Source organism: Podarcis raffonei, chromosome 14 (genome assembly GCF_027172205.1).
Source record: "Podarcis raffonei isolate rPodRaf1 chromosome 14, rPodRaf1.pri, whole genome shotgun sequence".
Classification (NCBI taxonomy): domain Eukaryota; kingdom Metazoa; phylum Chordata; class Lepidosauria; order Squamata; family Lacertidae; genus Podarcis; species Podarcis raffonei.
In genome coordinates this window covers 49,811,818-49,834,511 of record NC_070615.1, presented here as the reverse complement: position 1 = coordinate 49,834,511, position 22,694 = coordinate 49,811,818, and the positions used below count along the sequence as shown (strand labels likewise).

Here is a 22,694-nt window from a genome sequence, read left to right as displayed (position 1 = left end):
GATTAGTTGCTCCTTGTTTGTTAAGACAGGTCCAAGTAGATGATCCCCTTGTTGCTTCTTCCACCATCTGAGAAATGAATTTGTCAGTGAGGCAATTGAGGAATTTGTTGGATCTTACATTCTTGGCAGAGTTGGAGTTCCAACAGATATCAGGGAAGCTGAAGTCTCCTGTGACTACTATATCTCTCCTTTTTGAATATTTTGTAATCTGCTCTAGGAAGGCATCATCCAAGTCTTTAGTCTGGTTAGGTTATAGCAGACACCCACATTGATGCTAAATCTTTGTAAGAGACTTTTTAATGACTTCAGCAACTGCTGCAAATAGATTGGAAGATGGTTCAAGTTGTAGGAGAGGATAGGTTTTGTTTTTAAGAGGAGGCTGAAAAAATTATGTTTTCAACTTTCTAGATGCTGTATTCAAATTATTACATGCACACATCAACTTTGCTGGCAGCCGCTCTATTTATGACTGAAGAAGATTCTTAAGTGCAAGCACAAATTCTTATTTGCTTATTTCATTTTATGCAGCCCTCTTGTATTCACCTGGTAGGCATAGATGGCCAGGAATTCAATGCAGAAAGAGCAGGTTGGTAGAGGAGGGACAGGTTTTTGTGCTAGCAAAGGAGGGGGAAGAGCCCTTTCATTTATAACCAGCATGGAAATCAATCTGGCTGACACTACTTTGTGTAATACAAACTTTAAAAAATGTATTTATTTACTATAATCCACCTACACAGCAGGGACTTCCATTCTGGGCTGCATCAATAGGAGTATAGCATCTAGATCAAGGGAAGTAATAGTGCCACTGTATTCTGCTCTGGTCAGACCTCACCTGGAGTACTGTGTCCAGTTCTGGGCACCACAGTTCAAGAAGGACATTGACAAACTGGAACGTGTCCAGAGGAGGGCAACCAAAATGGTCAAAGGCCTGGAAACGATGCCTTATGAGGAACGGCTAAGGGAGCTGGGCATGTTTAGCCTGGAGAAGAGGAGGTTAAGGGGTGATATGATAGCCATGTTCAAATATATAAAAGGATGTCACATAGAGGAGGGAGAAAGGTTGTTTTCTGCTGCTCCAGAGAAGCGGACACGGAGCAATGGATCCAAGCTACAAGAAAGAAGATTCCACCTAAACATTAGGAAGAACTTCCTGACAGTAAGAGCTGTTTGACAGTGGAATTTGCTGCCAAGGAGTGTGGTGGAGTCTCCTTCTTTGGAGGTCTTTAAGCAGAGGCTTGACAACCATATGTCAGGAGTGCTCTGATGGTGTTTCCTGCTTGGCAGGGGGTTGGACTCGATGGCCCTTGTGGTCTCTTCCAACTCTATGATTCTATGATTCTATGATTCTATGATCCTCTGAAGCAATAATGCAATGCAGATGAGTAACTTTTGAAGACTGATTTACAAGGCTGATCTTAGATATCTCCTTTGGCTCCCTCTTCATCTTGTGATCTTCTGAACTACCTTGCATAGGACAGTTATTTAAAACACTGAAGCACATTTGCAACAAAACCACTTACCTCTATTCCACCCTACATTAATTTTCTTGCCACTCTTGTGTAATCCACTCTTGTGTAGTCCACAAACCTTGGCTTGACTGATTAGCCAGCCAGGAAGAACCTGGTGATGAGAGATTGTGATCCTTTTCCTGCTGGCTTTGAAGAGTACAGAGGTAGTGTTAGAGACTTGCACTCTTTCTGCAGATGCCCTGTGGGAAATGAAAGAAGCTTCTGGTATGTGAAGAGGACTATGGAAGTGGGAAGGTCTTTCACATATGTGCTTCTCTAACAGAGACAAGAAATGGCTCATGGCTTTCTTGCTGCATTACTGTCTCCAAGGGCATTTTTTTTTGCTTTGCATGGTGCTTTTACATCTCTATCAAATATATATCCCACTCTTCCTCTCAAAGGAGCCTAGGACAGAAAACAACAAGCACATTAAAGAGTTATTGATCTTTTCATTGAGGAATCCCAGGGTTTCCTGAAGCATGATATCTCTGTTCTGCTCAAATGATTCACCTCCTCATCCTTACATCAGCTTCACATATTATGGGGATCATGTATTTTCCAGAATTTGACCTGTAGTGCTGTTGGAAAAGATGAAGTGTAAAGGGGAAATGTGCATTCTCAACATTTTTGATAGCTTGTGTTCAGCTGCTGCAAAAGTTCATACTGCAAGGACATTTTATTTGAGTTTTAATAGTGCTGCAGTGTCAATGGGAAAGGCTGGACTTTAACTATTCATCTCTGTGTTACGTTTTTATTCCATCCCTTTCTTCAAGGAATTAGGGGTGTTATAAATTGTTCCTGTCTCTGCATTTTAACCTCACAAAAGCTCTGCAAGCAATGGTGGACTGAGAGAGACAGTGACTGTCCCAAGGTGACTCTGAGATCTTCTTAATTGAGCAGAGTTTCAAACATGTGCCTCCCCAGATTTACTCTTAAGCACTACCTCAGTTGTTTTCAGACTTTCTCCCCTGTTGTCATTTGAAAATCGGCAGGGCTATTGGTGGACCATGTAATTACTTACTTATTCTATAAGTCAAAACATATAACTTGTATTTTAACAACTTTCTTTCTCCAGTACCGGCATAATCATCAAAATCAACACTGTGAACAGTCATGAGCCCTTGGCAATTGTTTATTATTATCAAATGCTTAATGCTACCACATATTAGCCTGTTTAATAATCAGCCCTGGTCAAAATGGCCTTGAGCTTTGTTGTCAGAAAAAAATAATTGGAGTGCAGGACCAGGTACCATTATTCTCAACTTTTCGGCAACCTTTCCATGGAGCTCATGGTCCATAGTTTGAGACCTTCTGCACCACATCAGCTCTCATTTACTTTATGTTATCTGGGAAGTGGTTCATTTATTGGGTAGTGGTGGTTTGGATATAACTAGTTGCACATTGAGATTTGTCTGTGATCTTATGTCTGCAGAGGTCCGGTGCACATGGATGAGGAGGAAGGAAATACAGTGGTCTTCTCTATTCTAAGATCATTCAACAACTACATGTCACATACTGTGGAAGATACATCTGAATTGGCTACCACACAAGTGCCTCAAGGTTCTCTGCAGATGCAGTATGAGCAGATGATGAAGGTGAGACTTCCTTAAGTTCATTTGTTCTTCCGTAGTTACAATGAGCAGGCAAAGCAGTCACCTTCACTGTCAGAGCCTGATCGGAGTAGTATACTAAATCAGCTTTCCCCTGACCTGATGGCCTCCAAGTGTTGGCCAAAGCGGATGGGAATTTTGGTCAAAACGTCTGGAGGGCACCAGGCTGAGTAAGGCTACTCTTAAGTGAATGACATGTGCCATAATGCTTAAGTTAGCAATAACATCAGGATTTCCTAGACAAATGGAAATTTCATTCATGACTAAGTTAAAACATGGAGGGGGAGGGGGAATAGAGACTATTGCTTTTGATTTTTTTCTTCAATTCTTATCCCGTCATTCCTCCAAGTTGTGTTGGACAGTGTATATGGTCTCTGTTTAGAATCTCAGGTGAGATTCCCACCCTGGAAGTTGCTCTCAAAACCAGTCACCACACAGAAGCAGACAAAGGTTCAGATAGTTTACTGTTATAGAATATAAGGCTCAGTTAACTGCTCTGAGGTTTGTTTGTTTTTTGTTACCTAGTTTATTATTATTTTTTAAAATGATGTCATGCAGTCAAAAGTGTTTGTGATTACATCACAACATAGATCCATGAATTTATTTTATTTACTTAGGTTTTGGCCCTACTTTTTATCATAGAAATCTAAAGCAGCTCATGATGAATATTGCAAAAAAAAAAATGATGCAAATAAGCTTTTTTAAAAATGTAGATGACAACTCTTCACAGTTTGCTGCTATTGCTGCATGTTCTTTTTAAAGAGCATTTTGTCTTCCAGTATATCTTCTGCCAGATGCTATTTGTAGAATACTGTGCCCCTCTCTTTTGAACTGTTTTTACTACATTTTTTCAGCAGTGGAGGTAGTTTTTCTCTTATGTGCAAATCATAAGTATTTGATATAGGCCTTATTATTCATGCTAATGCATATTAGGATGACTTGGATAGAAACCAAAGGCTTCTGCAAAGTTGGTGTGCTATCTCTGCACTGTGGAGAGTTCTTACTTGAGCCCACTTGTACATCTGAAGAATAATTTTCTAGTTGGGATGAGGAAACATTTTTATTTATTTATTTAGAGGGCAGAAATAAAACAATGTAGAATAATTGTCAATAATAGATAAAACAGGAAATAATAAAAGCAAGTATATATAACTAAATTATGTGTCTGGAATACATTTTCTGAAATAAAGTTTTAAGCATGTGTCTAAGACAGCATAGTGAGGGCGCCTTTCTAATGTTAATAGGGAGCTTTGGGAGGAAGGAATGAGAAATCTTACTCTTTTCTTTCCAGTCTCTCATTTGCTTAGGTTTGGATGTTTAAAAAGTTATTTTTGTGGAATTCAGCATAGTGCTAAGGCAATTGTTCCACCAGTGCAGGGATTTCTGCTTGTACCGTGTTGTTCCTGAATCTGTTGCACATTTGTGGACAGTGTATGCGAGAGCATGGGTGGATGGGAAGTCCTGTTGCACAAGTGGAAATCCCTATTCTGATGGGACGTTGTTGGAATTGCACCCTTAACCCTTTGCCACAGCTTCGTCATGTATAAGATGATTGTAAGAACTATTTTGTTTCCTTTGACTAAAATGTTTCAAGTTTTAAAAAAGGGCTTTCTGTGACCTCCCATCCAAAGGTGTAATCATGTCCACACATTCTTTGCTTCTTGTTTGTTATACTGGGCTCTTCCTTCAGGCAGAAGTTAGGGGGCACAGGGAAGTGACAAAACATGCAGAATTCCTAAAATGCTTTGAGTGCCTTCAGTAGAACGCTTTGTGCTGCTGCTTATATTTATTTTTTCTTTCCTCATCAGCGTGAAGATCAGGCTGGGCAAATACGTTCAGAGGCTCAGTTTTTGCAAATGGAGCGGGAGAAAATGCAAATGGAACTGAGTCACAAAAGGGCTCGAATTGAGCTTGAGAAGGAGGCTAATGCAAATGCAAGAAATTTTGAGGTTAGTTTGCTAGTAATACACTGTTGATTAGTAGAGACATCAACCAGAACCTCTTTTAGACCACCTCATGATTGACTTGGTTTGATGGTAAATTTCTAGGATCTTGTGATCATGTTGTTAATGCACAAGAGAGTTGTGTGGCTTCTTTTAGAAGCATTTAAAATGGGGGTGGGTAACTGGATCTCGTGGGCAGGCTGAACACTTTCCCACCTCTTGCAGGTTGCTCACCTGTTAAATACCATGGCATTACAGTGACATTAGGTGATCGTTTTTTGCCCTCAGAGTCAGCTGATAGTTGGGTCTTCAAAGCCCTGTGCACCAGTTTTAAGCATAAGAAAAAGTGGCCTTCACCAACCTGGTGCCTTGGAGATATTTTGGACTACAACTCCCATTAGCTCCACACAGCATGACCATGCTGGTTGGGGTGAATGAGAATTTTAGTTCAAAACATCTGGAGGGTATTAGGTTGGTGAAAGCTAATGTAGAAGATAGTGAATTGAATTGGGGAAACTGGATTCAAATCCCTCTTTAGCCATAAATTCACTGGGTAAGCTCTTAGCCTTGTTTGCCTCACAAAGCTTGTGAGGACAGAATGGGATAATCTCATGTGTGCCATTTTGAGCTCAATGGATGAAATTCAGGATACAAGATTGATAAATCTAGCATGTGAAACGGAAACTATGCTGTGCTATGTGGCTAGCTCTGCCTTCTAGGTTTATGTCACAAGGAGGATGCACTTTATCCTGTAAAGCACTTCAAGAATTCAGAGGGTTTTATTAAATCTTCACATAACAACATATGCAGGGAGATGGATCTCTATTGTAACTCAGAAAAAATGAGGAGGAAGTTCCTAGTTCCACCTCAAGTCAAGTGATTTTGTGGATTATTCCGGTGTCACTTCAACCCCAAAATCTAGCTGAGTCAGTCGCAGAAACACTTAAAACCCTGAAATGTAAAGGGAGCAGCACTAATCCAACAGTGTGGTAATTACCTTGCTCAGATTCTGCATTTCGGAAGTGATGTGGATAAAGGGTTTAGGAACCTCATACTGCTTTGCATAATCCTTGCTTAGTATGTAAATCCGTAGCTTGTTTTGCTTTGATTAGCAGAGCAATTTGCTACACGTTTTCCAATAAGAGTGAATTAATTTGACTTGGAAGCAAATGGAAACTGGACTGGAAATGCTTTGAGAGTTCAGAAAAGGAAGAGAAGGAATGGTGGAGAATTGGGCAGGGGAAATTTAATACAGCAGTGTGTATTGTACTATTTTATACTTTTCCAGTGAAATATTTTGGTCACAGAGTAGAATGATTTAAATCACCAAGGAAAAAGGTCAATTTAAGTCAAATTTCCTGTAGCTATTACTTCATATATTTCATAAACTTCATACATTTTCTAAGCAGAGGTGCAAATCAGACCACAAAACTATGTTAATTTACAACTAAGCAGAAGTATTATTTACACAAGGGACTGGAACCTTTTTATGTTGGGTGGTGCTGGTGGTGTGTATCAGGAAGTGTGGAGCCAAAGCGGGCTGTGATTCTCCCTCCTCCCTCCTCTCAATCCCTTGTTTCTTCCCCCTTCCCAAGTCTAATTGCCACATGGTAGACAATTTGGCTGGGTGGTGGGCAGAACATGGGAAGGGGAGAGTTGTTAATCCATCACTCTCTAGCTCCTCCCCAACCCCTGAATGTGGTATTTAGACTTAGCTAAAACCCTAATTGCTGATGGGGAGCTAGGTCCAAGGAGGAAATGCTGTGGTTTGAACCCATTTGTTCCTTGGTTTACAGCCAGACTTTGCCTCTCTTTGTCACACTGTATATATTTTTTTCATGGTTTCCTTGAATGTCTCTAAAATATTTCCATATAGGGTCTTCATTATATGGTCCATTAAAGTGGGCAAGCACCTATGACAGTTTCTGCCGTGGTGCAAGGGGTGCCACAGCAATGCTGTATACCAGTGCGTGAGAGCCCCATTCTCGAATTATAGCATTGACAAAGGGCAATGAAATTCCCAGGATGTTTTACAGAAAATGCAGAAGACCATAAAATAACAATACTAATAACACAAACTGAAAAAGACTAAAAACCTTGGTGAAATAAAATGTTCTTTGTTGGGTGCCAAAATGATGTTGGCATGTCCAATTACTTTTCAGGCTTGATTTTTATATGGGATATGTGAATTTGGGAATTTGACCATTTCTCAGTTAAATCCATTGAGAGTCATTCAGTGATGGCTAGTCACCGTACAAGGGGCAAATTCTGAATCACTTTTTGCCTGCTTTTTATTGTTCCTTCATTTGGCTGCTGAGTGTGTTGCTGTGGCTGCATTAAGTAAAATGGGCAGATCTATGGGAGCAGATCTGTAACTGTGTCATGAATGTTGCTGTGAGCAGTAACTAGAAAATGTGATAGTGATGAAAGGAAAAATACTGTAAATCAGTATGCAAACCATTTCCATTTGGAGTAAACCAAATGCAGGAGATGAGTTTCTAAGTGAGATGGTTTATGTCATCCTAGCATTGAAGCTCGTGCTATAAACCAAAACCCTGTTCAGACTGATGCATTTGTGAGCACCGTGTCTTTGAGCAGTGCAAGCCATGCTGTCAAGTCTGACAATATGTGAATATCCCATTTGCTCCAATTTATTGTAAACATCTTTATACAACATCTGTGGAAAACATATGGTGCAGCCATGCCCCAAAGATTACTTCTGTGATGCACTAAACATTCATAACCAGGATGGATAAAAAGCAATAATTTTATAAACCAAAAACGGGGGTTATATCCAACATTAATCAAACTCTAAAATTTCAACTCTGTCCTGTGCCAATGCTATAATTCGGGAGGGGAGCAAATCTGTAAACTGTCAGACATGTTCAGTGGCTGCAGAATAGAAATAGGTTGCATGGAAACTGTCCACTAAGTTCACAAAGGTTCTATTTCACTAGTGAAATGGATGAAAAGCCTTGGGAAGACTTTGCTTGGTGGAGATGCCAGCAATATATTACTGTAGTTATTTGATGCAAGGTTCTTTGAAGTTTCTTTCTGTTTTTCCTCTCTTTCTAGCGGGAGGCTGACCATAACAAAGAGCTCCTCAAGCGTATCAAGCAGTGTCAGGAAAGAGAAACTGAGACTGAAAATAAGCTTCAAGAACAAATTGAGATTAACAAATCCTGTCAGAAGCACACAGAGTCTCTGAATAGGAAGTTGCAGGAGAAGGAGAATAAGCTTGCTGAAGCTAATGAAGTAAGAAAAAAGCAGTTTATTATTTGATTCCATACTATATGTACTTTCCAATCGTCCATGAATATTAATAAATAGCTTTGTTGCAGCAGTTGTGATGCACAGTAGAATGGTGATACTCACATTCTGCTCATAGTACTCAATTTCTTAATGGATGATAATGGTGTTTATGTTTGAAGGAGAATGTGGGCATTGATAAATATTGAAGTGTTTCTACAAAAGTCTTCCTACAAAAGTGCTTTCTAGATGTTGCTGGGTTCAAATGTCCCTCAGCCCCAGCAAGCATGGTTAACGGTCAGGGATGATGGGAGTTGTAGTCGAGAAACAACAAGAGGGCACCAGGTTGGGAAAGGCTTTCTAGAGGAAGCATTTTTCAAAGGCAAGATGGCAAAGGAATCTGAATTTTGCATTGTTGATGTTGGTATCTGACTGTTTTGAGATACAATGGAAGTGTGCAGCATCAGATGTAAAGTCAAACCATTGGACAGCTACGGTGCCTGCTGTGGCTGTAGAAACCAATACGGGTGAGATATGTTTTATTGCAGCTGGGGCAGATGAAGGTGTCTGGTATTGCTTCTACGGATGCACCATGCTGTTTCTTCTCTCTGTGCTCCTCCCAGTGGTAATTTCTCCTCTGGTCACTGATGTGGATACATGATATGACTGATTGTCTGCACTGCAGTCGTCTGTAAGGAATTCCCATATGACGTGGTTAATGTTGTCTATGAAGGAGGTGTATAAGTGGTATCTGCTTTCAGCATGTCTCCTGCAGCTAGTGCAATGAGAAAATGATGTTGATTGTTGACCTCTGAGCTCTAAAGCTGCATTGTGACTCGGGATAGATCCTGCCAGTGAGTGACTGTAATCTGTTGAGAACTGCACGGGCGAAGGCTTTTCCCACAGTACTCAGCCGTGAGATTCCATGGTAGTTACTACAGTCATGGCAGTCACCTTTGTTCTTGTAAAGGGTAACAATGCTGGATTCACACATGTCTTGTGGCACAGATCCTGCTTCCCAGCACTGCAAGAGAAGGCTGTGGAGGTGTGTCATGAGGGAGGAGTTGAGGCTGGCTTTCAGCACTTCTGTTGGGATTCTGTCCTGTCTTGGAGCTTTACCACAGGCCTGGGAGTTGAGGGTATTCTTCAGCTCATTAAGGGAGGGAGGGACATCCAGCTGTTCCAAGGCAGGCAGAGTCTGCATACTGTTGATTGCTGTGTCAGAGACTGTGTTTTCCCACGAGTACAGTTTTTGATAGTGCTCTGCCCGTTACTTCATCTGCTTGCTGCAATCTGTTATGATCTCTGCAGACAAGGTTTTAGCGGTGCAGTTTTTCTGTCTGTAGGTCCAAAGCCTTCTAGTCTTTGCATATTTTGTGAGAATTTTTGCTGCTTTAGCCAGTAGTCATGGACACATTGGCAATCTGCTGGGCATCACTCCTTGCTTTTCTCAGTGCAGCAAGTGTCTTCCTGCAGGGTGCACACTTGTAGTTCACAAGAGCCTCTTACTTCGTGGCCTTAACAGGCTCCGTGTCCTTAATGCCGGCCTCAAACCAGTTGGGTATCTGCTGCTCTCAAAGGTAGCAAGGGAATATGGATTTTGCATTGTTATCAAACAGCAGTAAGAGGTAATTGGGAGGTGTAGTGAAGGGCATAATAATACAATAGGCCCCCAGGAAGTAATGAGTAGTTTAGGTTATTCTTGGTCAGTTACTGCTGTGGTATCAGTCACTGCAGCGAGATTTTAGGGCCAAATTATTTCTGTTTTTTTCTGGCATCTCCAATATGATCTGTTCTGTGTAATTTTTAACGCAGCAGCTGTTTCTGAAACAGTGATGTCCCTCCCAAGAGTGTGCATACCTAACTGAATATTTAGGAAATTATAATGTCATAAATTTAGTACAAGAGCTAATCTTGGAGAAAAGGGCTGTGTAAGCATAGAATATGGAAGAGGGCAAGAGAGGAGAGACATTCAAGGCACAAGAAGTGATCGTTCATAAGAGTGACTAAGTTAGTCTTTGCCAACCTGTGCCCTCCACAAGTTTTGGAAGGCTATGCTGACTGGGGCTGCTGGGAGTTGGAATTCAAAAAATCAGAAGGACTCCAGATTGGTGAAGACTGGACTAAGTAATTGTTCAGTTTATAATCAAGCAATGGCCTAATGATAAGCTGATGTCCTTTCCCCCCTGCATCTAACCTAGTTCTGGTAACTCTGAATTGTACAACTTTATTGAAAAGTTAACACTGCCATTGTTACTTGTCTGTTGGGAAAATTGATGCAGTTTTGAAATTCCACTGCAGAGGAAATATTCATAAGGTGCTGATGGAACAATTTGCATCCCTCTGATGCATCCTAGTGTAGATAGACATTCTAACTTTGAAACTTGCTATTTGCATGCCAGCGTGAAGTTACTTGCTTAATGGGTGGTGACAATTAGGATGACAGATAAGAGAGCAAAGAGTTGCTTTTGCCTTTCTGAGGTAACTTTTTAAAGGTCTGATTTCATGTATTATTGGTTCTTCACATTTAATCAGTAGTGTTTGATCAGAGGTGGTTCATTGTCCTTGACATCTAGGTCCAACCATATATTTGTGTATTCATTCCTTCTCTCTCAGACAATTAGTGTGTTGAAAGGAAAGATATCGGAGTTGCAGTGGAACTTAACAAATCAGGAGATGAAAATGAAAACCTGTGAATCGCAGAAGCAGGAGCTGACTGAACAGCTGGATGTACTACAAAAGTGAGTAGGGGATTAACAACTGCCAGGAAATAAAACCTTTAGTCTTTGGCAGCTGGTGTCACTCAGGAAGGGAAAGTTTCAACAGCTTTTGATTTTTGCTGTTCAAAGAGCTGCTTTGATCAGGATGTGTACTGCTGAAAACTTGATAAACGGGGAGTGGGGGAAATAACAAAATAAAAAGTAGATAAAGTAATTTTATGGAAAATAAATAAATAAAGCTTAAAATAATTCCCATTTCTCTTGTGCAGGAGATGGGAAAACTCTGAGGATTGGAGAGGGCTAATTAACTGAAAAGTCTTTTATTAAAACCTGTAACTATCATTGATGAGGCAGGGTTGGTTATAAGTCCTCCCCTCGATTCTGTGTTGTAACACTGATTTTGGGCATAACTTTTGAAGCAGCATTTATGTAATACCGACATGAGTTGTTTGGTGGCCAAATAATTGGAGTATGGAAATAACAAGTGATTTGTGGGATTTGTTACTTGGCTAAGAATATTCAGTGCATAGTCTAAATTTTCTGCAAAGGAAAAAAGATGTCTGCAGCTGCGATCCAATGGATGCTTAAGTACTATTGAATTCAGTGGGACTTAACTCTGAATATAGGATTGCATTGCAAGCTATGGTATCATGATAGCAGTTTTTGGAAAATACTGGCAAAATGCCACTGGCGTATTGGGTTGCATTTGGTCTCTGAATATGTCCTTGCTGTTTCGATACAGCAGTGTGTACTAAGAGGGCAGTAGTCCATGCTTCAGCAAGGAGATAGAGCTGTACAGTCGTACCTTGGTTCTTGAACCGAATCTGTTCCAGAAGTCCGTTCGACTTCTGAAAATGTTCGAAAACCAAGGCACAGCTTCTGATTGGCTGCACTCAAGCGGAAGCCGTGGAAGCCGCATCGGATGTTCGGCTTCCAAAAAAAGTTTGCAAACTGGAACACTTACTTCTGGGTTTGCAGTGTTTGGGAGCCAAAAAGTTCAAGTCACAAGGCATTCGAGAATCAAGGTACGACTGTAGTGGGGAAGAATGAAGTCTCTTCCCTAATGAATTCTGGACAGGGCCTTTGCAATGTGATTGTCTTTGGGATGGGAACCCAGTATGAAGGGAAGAACAGACCTGTAGGTTGGACACTGCTTTGGAGACAGGCAATACCCATGTCTCTTGGTTACTTGGGACTCCTTGAGCATGCACACACTCCCTGGTAGACAGGAGAACACATTGAAGTGGAAGTTTAATGTGACCAAGAGATGTAATGTGCATATCATAGAATTGTCGAGTTGGAAGGGACTCCAAGGGCCATCTAGTCCAACCTCCTGCAGTGCAGGAATCTTTTGCCCACTGTGGTGATGAATGGTCTAGAAGTGAATAAGTAGAGAAAAGTGCTGCAGGACTGGTGCAATCTAATGGTGAGTGGTTGACAGTGGGTTCAAAATAGACACCAGGAAGTATTTCTGTTGATGGGCACAAGCTTTTAGAAAGGATTTGGCAAGGTCTGTCAAGGCCTATTAGCTAGTATGGTTAAAAAATGAAATCTCTTGAGGCAGACAATGGATGGGAGTTACCTAAGAAGTCCCATCAGTGCAAGCCCTGGTTAATGTTTTCACTTGTGCATCAGGGTTTTACCTTCCTCTCTCTACTGGCATGCTCTGAAATTGACTGGAGGTGTGTGTGTGTCAGGAGGACGGTGTATGAGGGGCAGGAGGGGGTGCTTTCATTCTATCTGGCAAGCCACAATGCTTGTGCTGACAGGATGTTTACCATAGCAGAATGTTGAATTCTAACAGTATTTATTTCTTTTTATTGTTTTTAAATAATTTGCCTCTTAATAACATAATACGGTGAAGAGTAGTATATAAATGTTTTACAGTATTTACAAATTGCACACATACTAAACCACAAAACTATAAATGTTGCAAAAATGATAAAAGTCATTGAAAAACTTTTCTTAAAAGCTGTAGATTAAGTCAGAATAGACAAACGAAGCACTAAAAGCAGTTAAACCTGATAAGACTTGGTGCCAGGTGGATAGACCTAATCTATTCTAGAGATGAGTGGGATGACTATCTCCATCATAGTCTGCTTGTTTGCTTCCCAGCAATGCTGTTGAAACCAATGCCAGGCTACAAAGCACTTTGCTTATAGCAACTTCAACATGTTTTGCTTCTAGTGGGAATGGTTCTATAAGTGACTCATATGTCTTGTATCTTCTCTATGTCACTATTGTGATTTATATACCCTCTGCCTAGTAATGAGATACATGATTACCCACCATGGCTAGAAATTCCTGTCTGTCTTTCTGAGGTAGGCACATATAAACATAATTGTTGACTCGGGAGAGATTTTGATGGGGAAAGTTAACTTGACTTAAAATTGTAAAAATTAAGAAATAGCTTTTGCAAGCATGCGTAACAGTTTTGTTCAGCATGTAGTGAAGCATAACCATGGATGGATGATGAACAGGATGCTTCCAAGGTATGTGCTTGTGCTTTCAAATGTTCCTCTTTGTTTTAAATACATATCTTTATGTCCACATACAATAGAAAATGGAGAGAGGCCAGTCAACAAATTCAGTCTCTGCATGCAAAGGAAGCACTGATTGCTGAGAAGGAGCAGAAAGTTCAGGTGAGATCCTCTCCTTTTTAACTGTGTGAAGTTATCTCTTTACTCTACAAAACTATTCTTAGGAAAGCTCAGAACCCCTCTATTACCACCTTGTGACTGAAAAATATAAACAGAAATCATGGAAACACTTCATGGAAACAAAAGTTGCACAAAACATTTAATTTGTACCAAACTGGCCACAAACTGGCCACAAAAGGCGCATGCAATCATGTATTGTTTGTTTGGATTAACAGTGAAGTTAATGTTAAAATCGCTGCAGAGATTTCACACGTGTCATGTCTTCTAACTTAGCCTCTCTGATAGCTCTCTTGGTTCTTTATTTTCCAGGACCTGGAGCAAAAGCTCTCATTGCAAGAACAAGATGCTTTAATTGTGAAGAACATGAAGATGGAGTTGGCACAATTTCCCAAAATGGAGCGGGAGCTGCGGGAGCTCAGGGAGGAGAATGCTTACCTTAGGTCAGAAGACAGCAGTTGTGCTCAGTGGGAAAGATGTACACCTTTCACTTGCTCCTGCCCACCTGTGGCAGCTTCTACACTGAGGCTGTAAACTCCCCTTTTCAGATCTTGATGCCTTGTCTTCAGTATTCACAACAGATTCTCAACATTCCTCTTTCTCTACACCTGCATTATAGCAGTGTGCTCATTTTGGCTCTGCAGCATTGTAGTTGTTCCATTTAATAAACAATAAAAAATGGGTTGAGATTTGCTTTGCAAAAAGCAACTAGTGTTAATATCTTAATAGTGTGTTTCCCCTTCTTTCCCCAGGGAAATAAAAGAAAACAATGGATTGCTCAAAGAGGAGGTAGAAGGTCTCCAGAGGAAACTAGTGCGCTATGAAAAGGTCCAGGCAGAAATGGTAGCCTTGGAATTGGAGAAGGAGGTAAGGTCACAGTAACGCAACCTGTATAGGTGGGGTTGGTCCTTCTGGCCCTAGTTGCAAATTATTTTCCTAATAAGAACATACAGGTGGCATCTCTGTCAACTCTCTAGGCCTGTTAGGCTAATGTAAGAATTAGTAATGTGTGTGTGTTTTAAAAAAATTCTGTGAAAAGCTCTGATCTCCATGGTGGCAGCTTCTGTTTTAAGCCTGCCTGCATTATCTTCTGGAATACAAGCGTTGAACAGGGACAGTAGCACTTGATGGACATTTAAAGGCTTCTGTTTACATTTGGATTGTAATTGCTATGCATGGGACTAAACACAGTATGGGATCAATACATTGCTTTCTTTGTCTTGGTGTGAAAATAGTTGTTTGAGCATCGAGCTACAGTGGTGTTGTTAATTATTGCAAATCCAGTCTATTCAGTTGCCTGGACTAGAAGGAAATAGAAACCGGAGGTAAATTCTCTTGAAGGAAGAACCAGAGCTGGCAAGTACAGCTGACTTGAGATGTTGGGAGTATGGATAACTTAATTAATATAGGATCAAAGATAGGTGCTGTAGAACAGAATTTCACTATTAATTTCTCACACAATGCTACTTGCGGTACAAATAAATAGTATGCAGGTTTGGGACATTTTACCCTTTTACCCTTTCCCGCTACAATTGTAACGTGTTTTGGCATGCACTTACCATAACAAGTTTTGCAAAACAAGCAAATGAGGGGTAGATTGTTGCCAAGTATGTGCTATTTATGCTTGTGTAGTATAGTTTTGGTATGTGTTGATAAATATTTTTAAAAACAAATTACTAAACCTAAGAGGGATGAATTTAAATTTTTAACTTCAGATGTTCAGATATAGATGTTTTGCTTTTGGTTTTAATTCAAATTCTTTTGTTACTTGTTTCAGAGACTTCAGGGAAAGCTGAATACTTGGGAGAAACTGGACCAGAGCACTGGCTTAGATATCAAGTAAGTAGAAAGTGACAGTAACAATCTGAGCACCAATGTTCTTGTTTGTGCAGGACGTTTTAGGATAGTCCATTATTCATTCTTTTCACCATAAGAAACCTATTTTTTTTAAGGCAGATTGGTGCTTTGTTTAATGTATGATGTCTCTGAAAATTCACTGGTCTTTCAATTAATCTACCACAAATATACAAAAAGGAGAGTAAATGCAGTATTCATTATAAAACACAATTCAAAATGGTTTGAAACAAGCCTGGGGAACTTGTCACAAAGGAAGGGGAAGTCGTGGGGCAACGCACTATGCACCTGCACATAAATAAGGAATCAAACAAGCAAAGACTTTACCATGCCTTTTTGAATTGTTGATTAATCTACCAGCATTTGCCAAGCTTAATGGAGCATAGTTTAGTTCTTAGCTCCAGATGTTTTGCTTGACTCCTGGTGAAGTGGAAGTATTTTCTGTGACAATTATCTGATGTTCAGGGAGTTGCATTTACTACTTTTTGTGACTAAATTTTCTACTAGGCCTGTAGTAGCTCCCACCCCCATTATGGAATGCTCTCCCTAAGATGCTTTCCTGGTCTTGGGTTAATATGTTTTTGTTCTCGGGTGTTTGGCTAGTACTAATAGAGCTTTTTGTTGGTAGATGGCTTCTGCACAGTCTTAGCCTGGTGTTTGCTGCTGAGATTTGTTAGAAGGCTGAGAGACCTTTGGATTTCTTCCCTCTGGTCCTCATCTGTTTAAATTTGCTGCTTTGTGGGACTATGAGTGTTGGTTCAGCTGCAGCCATCTGAACAATAACACACCTTGACCACTCTCTCCTTCCTCTTATACACCATAAGCTTTATTACTTCTGTTCCCAAATGTGGCTTTTCATTTCATTGTTCTCTTTCACCATTGTCATTTACTAATCGCAGAATATTCTTCTTAATACCAGTTAATTGGTTTTTTTTACTGACCTTTCACCATAAAGTCCTGTCTCCCCCCAACATATGAAGTCCTACTAAGAGGAGAACCATTGAAATTAATGGACCTAAGCTTGTCCATTAACTTCAGAAGGTCTCCTTTTAGTAGGACTAGCATGGGATACAACTCAATATTAAAATTGGTTAAAACAATTTACAATAAGAAGAATATGGTTTGTCCTAAAAATATAAAAGTGGATGCTGGAGGCATCTCTGTGGAAAGGGAATCCCAGAATATAGGATAATGGTCCCAAATGTGGCTTTCCCCTTCTAAGTGGAGGTTTCCGTCTTCTTAATTGATAAGTATCAACTTATGTAGTGACCTGCCCGAATGAACAAGGCTTTTAATGGGTAATTGGAACCAAAAGATACTAGTAGGTGACATGGTGTCTTTGTTAGAGAGCCAAATCAAATTATTGTCTGCTGTCCTTCCTTTGCTTTTCGGTTGTGTACTGGGGGGGGGGGATCAACCATACTACGGTGCTACTCGTATTGTCTTATGGTGGACTCTGCTTCCTTGGGGTTTTTAAGCAGAGGTTGGGTGGCCATCTGTCATGTATGATTTAGTTGAGATTCCTACAATTCAAGGGGTTAGACTAAAGACCCTTGGGGTCCCTTCCAATTCTGCAATTCTATGGTTCTACAAACTAAATAAAAATCAGTTATATGCAGGCACCTCAAGATTCTCATACAGAAAATAAGAAGCCATGGGACATGTTTTTGTGGGCGTGTTCACTTTTTTGATCTCCTACCATTGTGTACAGAGTCAGCTAAGGAAAAGTATTCTGTGCTATTGTTGATGCTTTCCAAATAAGGATGTTGTCTTGTTGCTTTTGCTAGGCCAAGTGAAAGACAGTGCAACTTCCCCGCCTCTCCCCACCCTCCACCCTGTGCACGCCAACCTGGCCTTCATTGTACCAGGATGTACACTTATAATCACTTTCTCTCTTTTTTGGAAGAGAAGAAGGTGCAGCATTCTGAGTTGTGGCCATGGTGCCTGACTTTGAGGCTGGTAGGAATGTTTCATTTATTTAAAGGGGGGGCAGAATTAATGTGCTTTTTTGTGAATGACCCTTTATAAAGCAAAAGGCCTGCTGTTAAAATGAAATCCATTCTCTGTCATTATAGTTGCCTTCGTATTCTTCTCGGCAGATAAAGATCACAGCAGCTACCACTGAGATTACAATCACATTTCCATTTGCACTTCTTGACTTAACAATGTCAATTGGAGAAGGGAGCTGGTGCACTCTATATTCCAGCCATCCTGCCCAGGGTTTTGATGCACTCAGGAGTAGCTCAGCAGGAGAGGCAGCCTTGCAGGAATAGTAATGACCTAATAGAGCCTTTGCCAACCGGGTGCCTTCAGAAAACTTTATGGTCTACAACTTCAAACCCCAGCCAGCACATCTGAAGGACACTAGATTAGTATAGGTTGGCCTAACTTGTTCAGCTTTGCTTCAAATGATATGGACAATTCTGGCTCATTATGCAAGTTTACAGCAGAAACAGAAGTGCCAGTATTATTGCAGGGGGCAAAATGCCAGAACCTGACTGGTTTGAGATCTCACGCACACACTTTCACGCCTTACAGCTACAAATTCAACTAATTTAAACTTGAGTTTTGTAAGTCACATTGGGAGGTAGTTTGAAGGGGGAGGTAGAAATCCTAATAATATTGCTACTATTAGCAATAATAAAAATAACTACTAATACAAAAATAAACTAAACAGTTGCTAAGGCCTAGAAAAACATAAGATGAGCACTGCTGGATCAGGCCAAAGGCCCACCTTGTGCAACATTCTGATCTCACAGTGGCCAACAGGGTGCCTCTGAGAAGCTCACAAGCAGAACATGAGTTCAGGAACCCTCTCCCCACTTGTGTTCTTCAGCAACTGGTATTCAGAGACATACTGTTTCTGCTACTGGAGGTAATATAATTGCCATGACATCCTTCTCAGCTGTGGATTTGTCTATTCCCTGTTTAAAGCCAACCAAGGTGGTGTCCATCACTATATTTTGTGGTAGTGAATTCCACTGTGCTGCATGAAAAAGGACTTTTGTGGTGGTTGTGATTCCCCCATTTCAGTATAAGGTTCAAGAAATGAACTTTCATCCTTTTTTGTTGTAACATGAGAGAGGTTGTTCAGTGGCTAGCTAGAGCCAAAAGATCTTTTACCCAGTCATCTGTGATTGGGATTCTTGTGGAGAATTTTGTTACATATTTTTGAGTGGCTAGAGCAGAGAAAGCAGAGACAGACTGCATTAATGGGGTTTAGAAATGATTGAAAAGTAGCCATGACCAAAGATGATGTATAATGTTTAGGATACATGAGTAAGTTGTCTTTAGCAGCCACTTAAAAAATATATATATATATTGCCCAATCAACTATGTAATGCAGAAACTGCATTTCTTCCCACTGCTACTGCTGTCACCACCCTTCTACAAACTATAGTATTAATCTCAATATTTTGAGTGAACTGCTCACCTCCTTTAAAAGACTCAATTTGTGGGAAGTGTGGCTTCTCATGGCATAGGATGGCAACATTCATTTTTTCTTTCCCCCCATATTTTATTTATTTGCTTTTCTGATAAGATTCCATATCAACAAAATATGAACAAAAATAATACAATAAGGAAAAATTTCAGAAATAAAGAAAAGGTATCTGTCAGGGGCTCAGGAGCAGAAGCACAGGGGAGAGAGGAAATGGAGAGCGAAGGGGAAGAATCTGAGGGCAGCGTAGGGGAGTATGACAGTGACCCGAGAGATTCCATGCGCTTCTCCAGCGAATCAGAAGATTCCCAGAAGGGGGCGCCGATGGTCAGGGCAAGGGGGGTCCCAGGGGGGACGCACCAGAAACAAGGGGCCAGCGGGGACTCCCAAAGCAGCAGCGGGAGATCAGGACCAGCTTCCCCACCAGAGCGTATTGGGGGGAAGAGTCCCATGTGTCAGGACCAGCGTCTCCTCCAGCGGGGAGAGAAGATGAGTCAGGGCTGACCACGCCTCTATCGGAGAGTGGGGGAACGGAGGGGAGGTCAGTTCCAGCTAGCCTCCCCGAAGGAGCAGTGTAACGGTCAGGAGGAAGGTTGCCGGCTGGGTGCGCGGGCCAAGTTCGAATGTACAGGCGCGCGGGACAGCAGAAAACCCGGATTGGGAACCAGGTCCTAAAGCCCACCGGAGGCAGGGGGAAGACTCAGGGGACTCAGCGTCAGAAGAGTCTAGGAAGGGCGAGACCCCGACGGACAGGCGGAACCAGAGGAGGAAAGAGCAAAGGAAGAGGTGGAGCAAGGCTAGAGTCTTAAACTGGTGTCTGGGGGGAGGAGATTCAGACGGAGCTTCAGCAGTCTAGTTTGAGACATAGAGCTGCACGCTGCGGCTGTGAAAGCGAAACTGAACTTCAATAAAGACTTTCGTACATAACAACGAACCGGCGTTGGTCCTTTGTGAGCTGGGACCTCGGGCAGCTCTGACAGTATCTTTTTTTAAGAATGGCAACATTCAATTCACTAGTCACATATTTCTCTTAATTCAGGTAGGTAGCTGTGTTGGTCTGATGCAGTCGAAATAAATTAAAAAATTAAAAAATTGTCCAGTAGCACCTTAGAGACAATTTTTTAGTTTTTAAATATATTTCTCTTAAGGCATATTTAAGTGACTCATGAACTTTAGTTATAATTGCATCCCAGTCTCCATCTGCAGCAATCCCAGGGTTCATTTAAAAGTTTGCAGTTCTCCTGATTACTAATGGCAAAATATATTTTTAAAAAGCCGAAGCACCATAAATAAATAGCACCATCAATAAATAAGTAAATAAATAAATAAATAAATAAATGAGACAAAAGCTAATTATGATTCAATACTTAACATTTATGAAGCGCATCTGTTTGGATTTCCAAGACCTGATTCAGATTTTCCACATTTGAGGGAAGCAACTTTAGATGCAGTGCAGTGTGCCTATTAGCTGGAGTTTGGCATGTGTCAGTTTTGTGAAAATGCTATGCTAGACAGCTAAAATTTCCTAAACCAACTGCCATCTCTCAATCCAGCTGTGAATGTTTTTAATATTCTGCTCTGAAGAAATTACTTGCCTATAGGCCGCTGTCTGGGTTTTCTGAATTTTCTGTGAAGCTTTTAAGACTGCCTAGATTGGAGGAATGTTGGAAGGCTTTTGAGATGTTGACCATACTATGCACGGCATACAGGAACAGGAAGAGGGTGATGGTGGCTGACAGCTCCAAGATACGAGGACTTTTATAGTGCCTGTAATTTTTCAGTGGTTTGCTGTGATTTATGAGCTGTAAAAAGATTGTAACTTCATGGTGGTTGTTCACAAGCTTCCCTATGTAAAACAAGCTGTCACATCACAGTGGGGATTTTCTGAATATAGAAAGGAAAAAATAAATATTAAAGAGGAACACAGCTATTCTTTGCTTTTGTCTTTTGCCGCTTGTCAGAACACTTGCAGAATAAGGGCTTGCCTTGTCTATTTCATAATTTTTAGTTATGACCTAAATCTTCTTCTGTGAAGGAATAAAGGTAGAGTTTGTGGACTAGGTTGAGAGAAAGGGGTTTGGACAGCCACCATATTTTGACAGTGCTCTTCATATCTACCATGCAGTATTTCCAGCTGATGCTATCACTTGATATCGGGGAGCGAGGTTCAGTAATAACTATTACCAGTGTAGTTTGACATGCTGAAGTATGTCCCCAAGCTCTGTCAAGAACTGCAGGAAGCAACAGCCCTGAAGTGAAAGAGGAAAAGAAAAAAAAGCAAAAGAGGGATCTGAATAAATTACTGAAGTTGGTGCTGTTTGGTTGGAACTAGGAACAGAGCCTCTTCTGCCAACCGTGATGCATATGTGGACAAGTAGCAGGAAAGCCAGTCTTTCAGATATGATGCCTCTTGCAGCCCAGAGGATCCTCTAAATTGGAACCAGCCACAGGTCATGTTTCAATTCCTGACATCTGATCAGCCGCATTTTGCTGGCTGAAAGATTGGCTGCTTCTTGAAAACACGGACATTTTGGATTTAGAAGGTTTTAATAATGTTTTTGGATGGCATGCATACCTGTGGTATGACAAGGTTAAAGCACATAAAGCCTTTAAAACCCATATTGTCAGGAAAGCACTGTTTAATGTCTGGATGAGATATAAGGACTTGCTTGAAAGTAAAACGCCAAGGTGGCTGTCGCCAATGGAGGCTAAGGCTCTGAAAAAACTCAATATGGAGGCCAAATGGCCGAAATATTGGGAAATTTTGGAACAAGAGGGAGATAAATTGAAATTGCAGAGCTTCGACAGTTTAAAAAATAAAGTACGAGACTGGCTTCACTATTATCAAATAAGGGAGGTTTATAATTTGGACAAGAAAATTGGTTTTCAGGTGGAAAAATCAAAATTGGAAACAGAATTGTTAGATCCTAAAACTAAGAATTTATCAAGAATGTATAACTTGCTGTTGAAATGGAATACACAAAACGAAATGGTTAAATCTGCTATGATTAAATGGACACAAGATGTTGGACATGACATTATGATGGCTGACTGGGAAAAGTTATGGACCACAGGTTTGAAATTTACGGCATGTAATGCCTTAAGAGAGAATATTATGAAAATGATATATAGGTGGTGCATGACACCAGTCAAGCTTGCAAAAATCTATCATTTGCCCGATAATAAATGTTGGAAATGTAAAGAAAATGAAGGTACATTCTTCCACCTTTGGTGGACGTGCCCAAGGATTAAGGCTTTCTGGGAGATGATCTATAATGAAATGAAAAGAGTATTTAAATATACTTTCCTGAAGAAACCAGAGGCCTTTCTCCTGGGCATGGTCGGCCAATTGGTGCGAAGGGAGTATAGAACTTTATGTACGCCACAACAGCAGCAAGAATACTCATTGCAAAGTATTGGAAGACACAAGATCTACCCACCCGGGAAGAATGGCAGACGAAAGTGATGGAATACATGGAATTGGCTGAGATGACTGGCAGAATCCGGGACCAAGGAGAAGAGTCGGTGGAAGAAGGGTGGAAAAAATTTAAAGTATATCTTCAAAAATATTGTAAAATTAAGGATTGTTAGAAAGATGTTGGAAAAAGAAAATTATATGGCTTTGGTAGAAATGATATAAAGGATTAAGTAAAAATGAATTGACGAAAGAGTGAACGTAAAACTACAATATATTAAATCAAATTATTAAGATAA

The 22,694-nt window shown here is 40.7% G+C and overlaps 1 protein-coding gene across 4 annotated transcripts in view; it reads left to right on the top strand.

Annotated features, from left to right (window-relative positions):
- The window catches only part of MAD1L1 (mitotic arrest deficient 1 like 1), a 439,244-nt gene that overhangs the window by 3,285 nt on the left and 413,265 nt on the right, over positions 1 to 22,694 (top strand). For all 4 annotated transcript variants that reach the window (XM_053365680.1, XM_053365678.1, XM_053365679.1 and 1 more), the window contains exons 2-9: positions 2,941 to 3,103; positions 4,927 to 5,067; positions 8,137 to 8,316; positions 10,927 to 11,051; positions 13,591 to 13,672; positions 14,000 to 14,130; positions 14,440 to 14,554; positions 15,465 to 15,526. In XM_053365680.1, the coding sequence (XP_053221655.1) occupies positions 2,941 to 3,103; positions 4,927 to 5,067; positions 8,137 to 8,316; positions 10,927 to 11,051; positions 13,591 to 13,672; positions 14,000 to 14,130; positions 14,440 to 14,554; positions 15,465 to 15,526 (999 nt within the window). The remainder of the gene's footprint in view (positions 1 to 2,940; positions 3,104 to 4,926; positions 5,068 to 8,136; positions 8,317 to 10,926; positions 11,052 to 13,590; positions 13,673 to 13,999; positions 14,131 to 14,439; positions 14,555 to 15,464; positions 15,527 to 22,694) is intronic.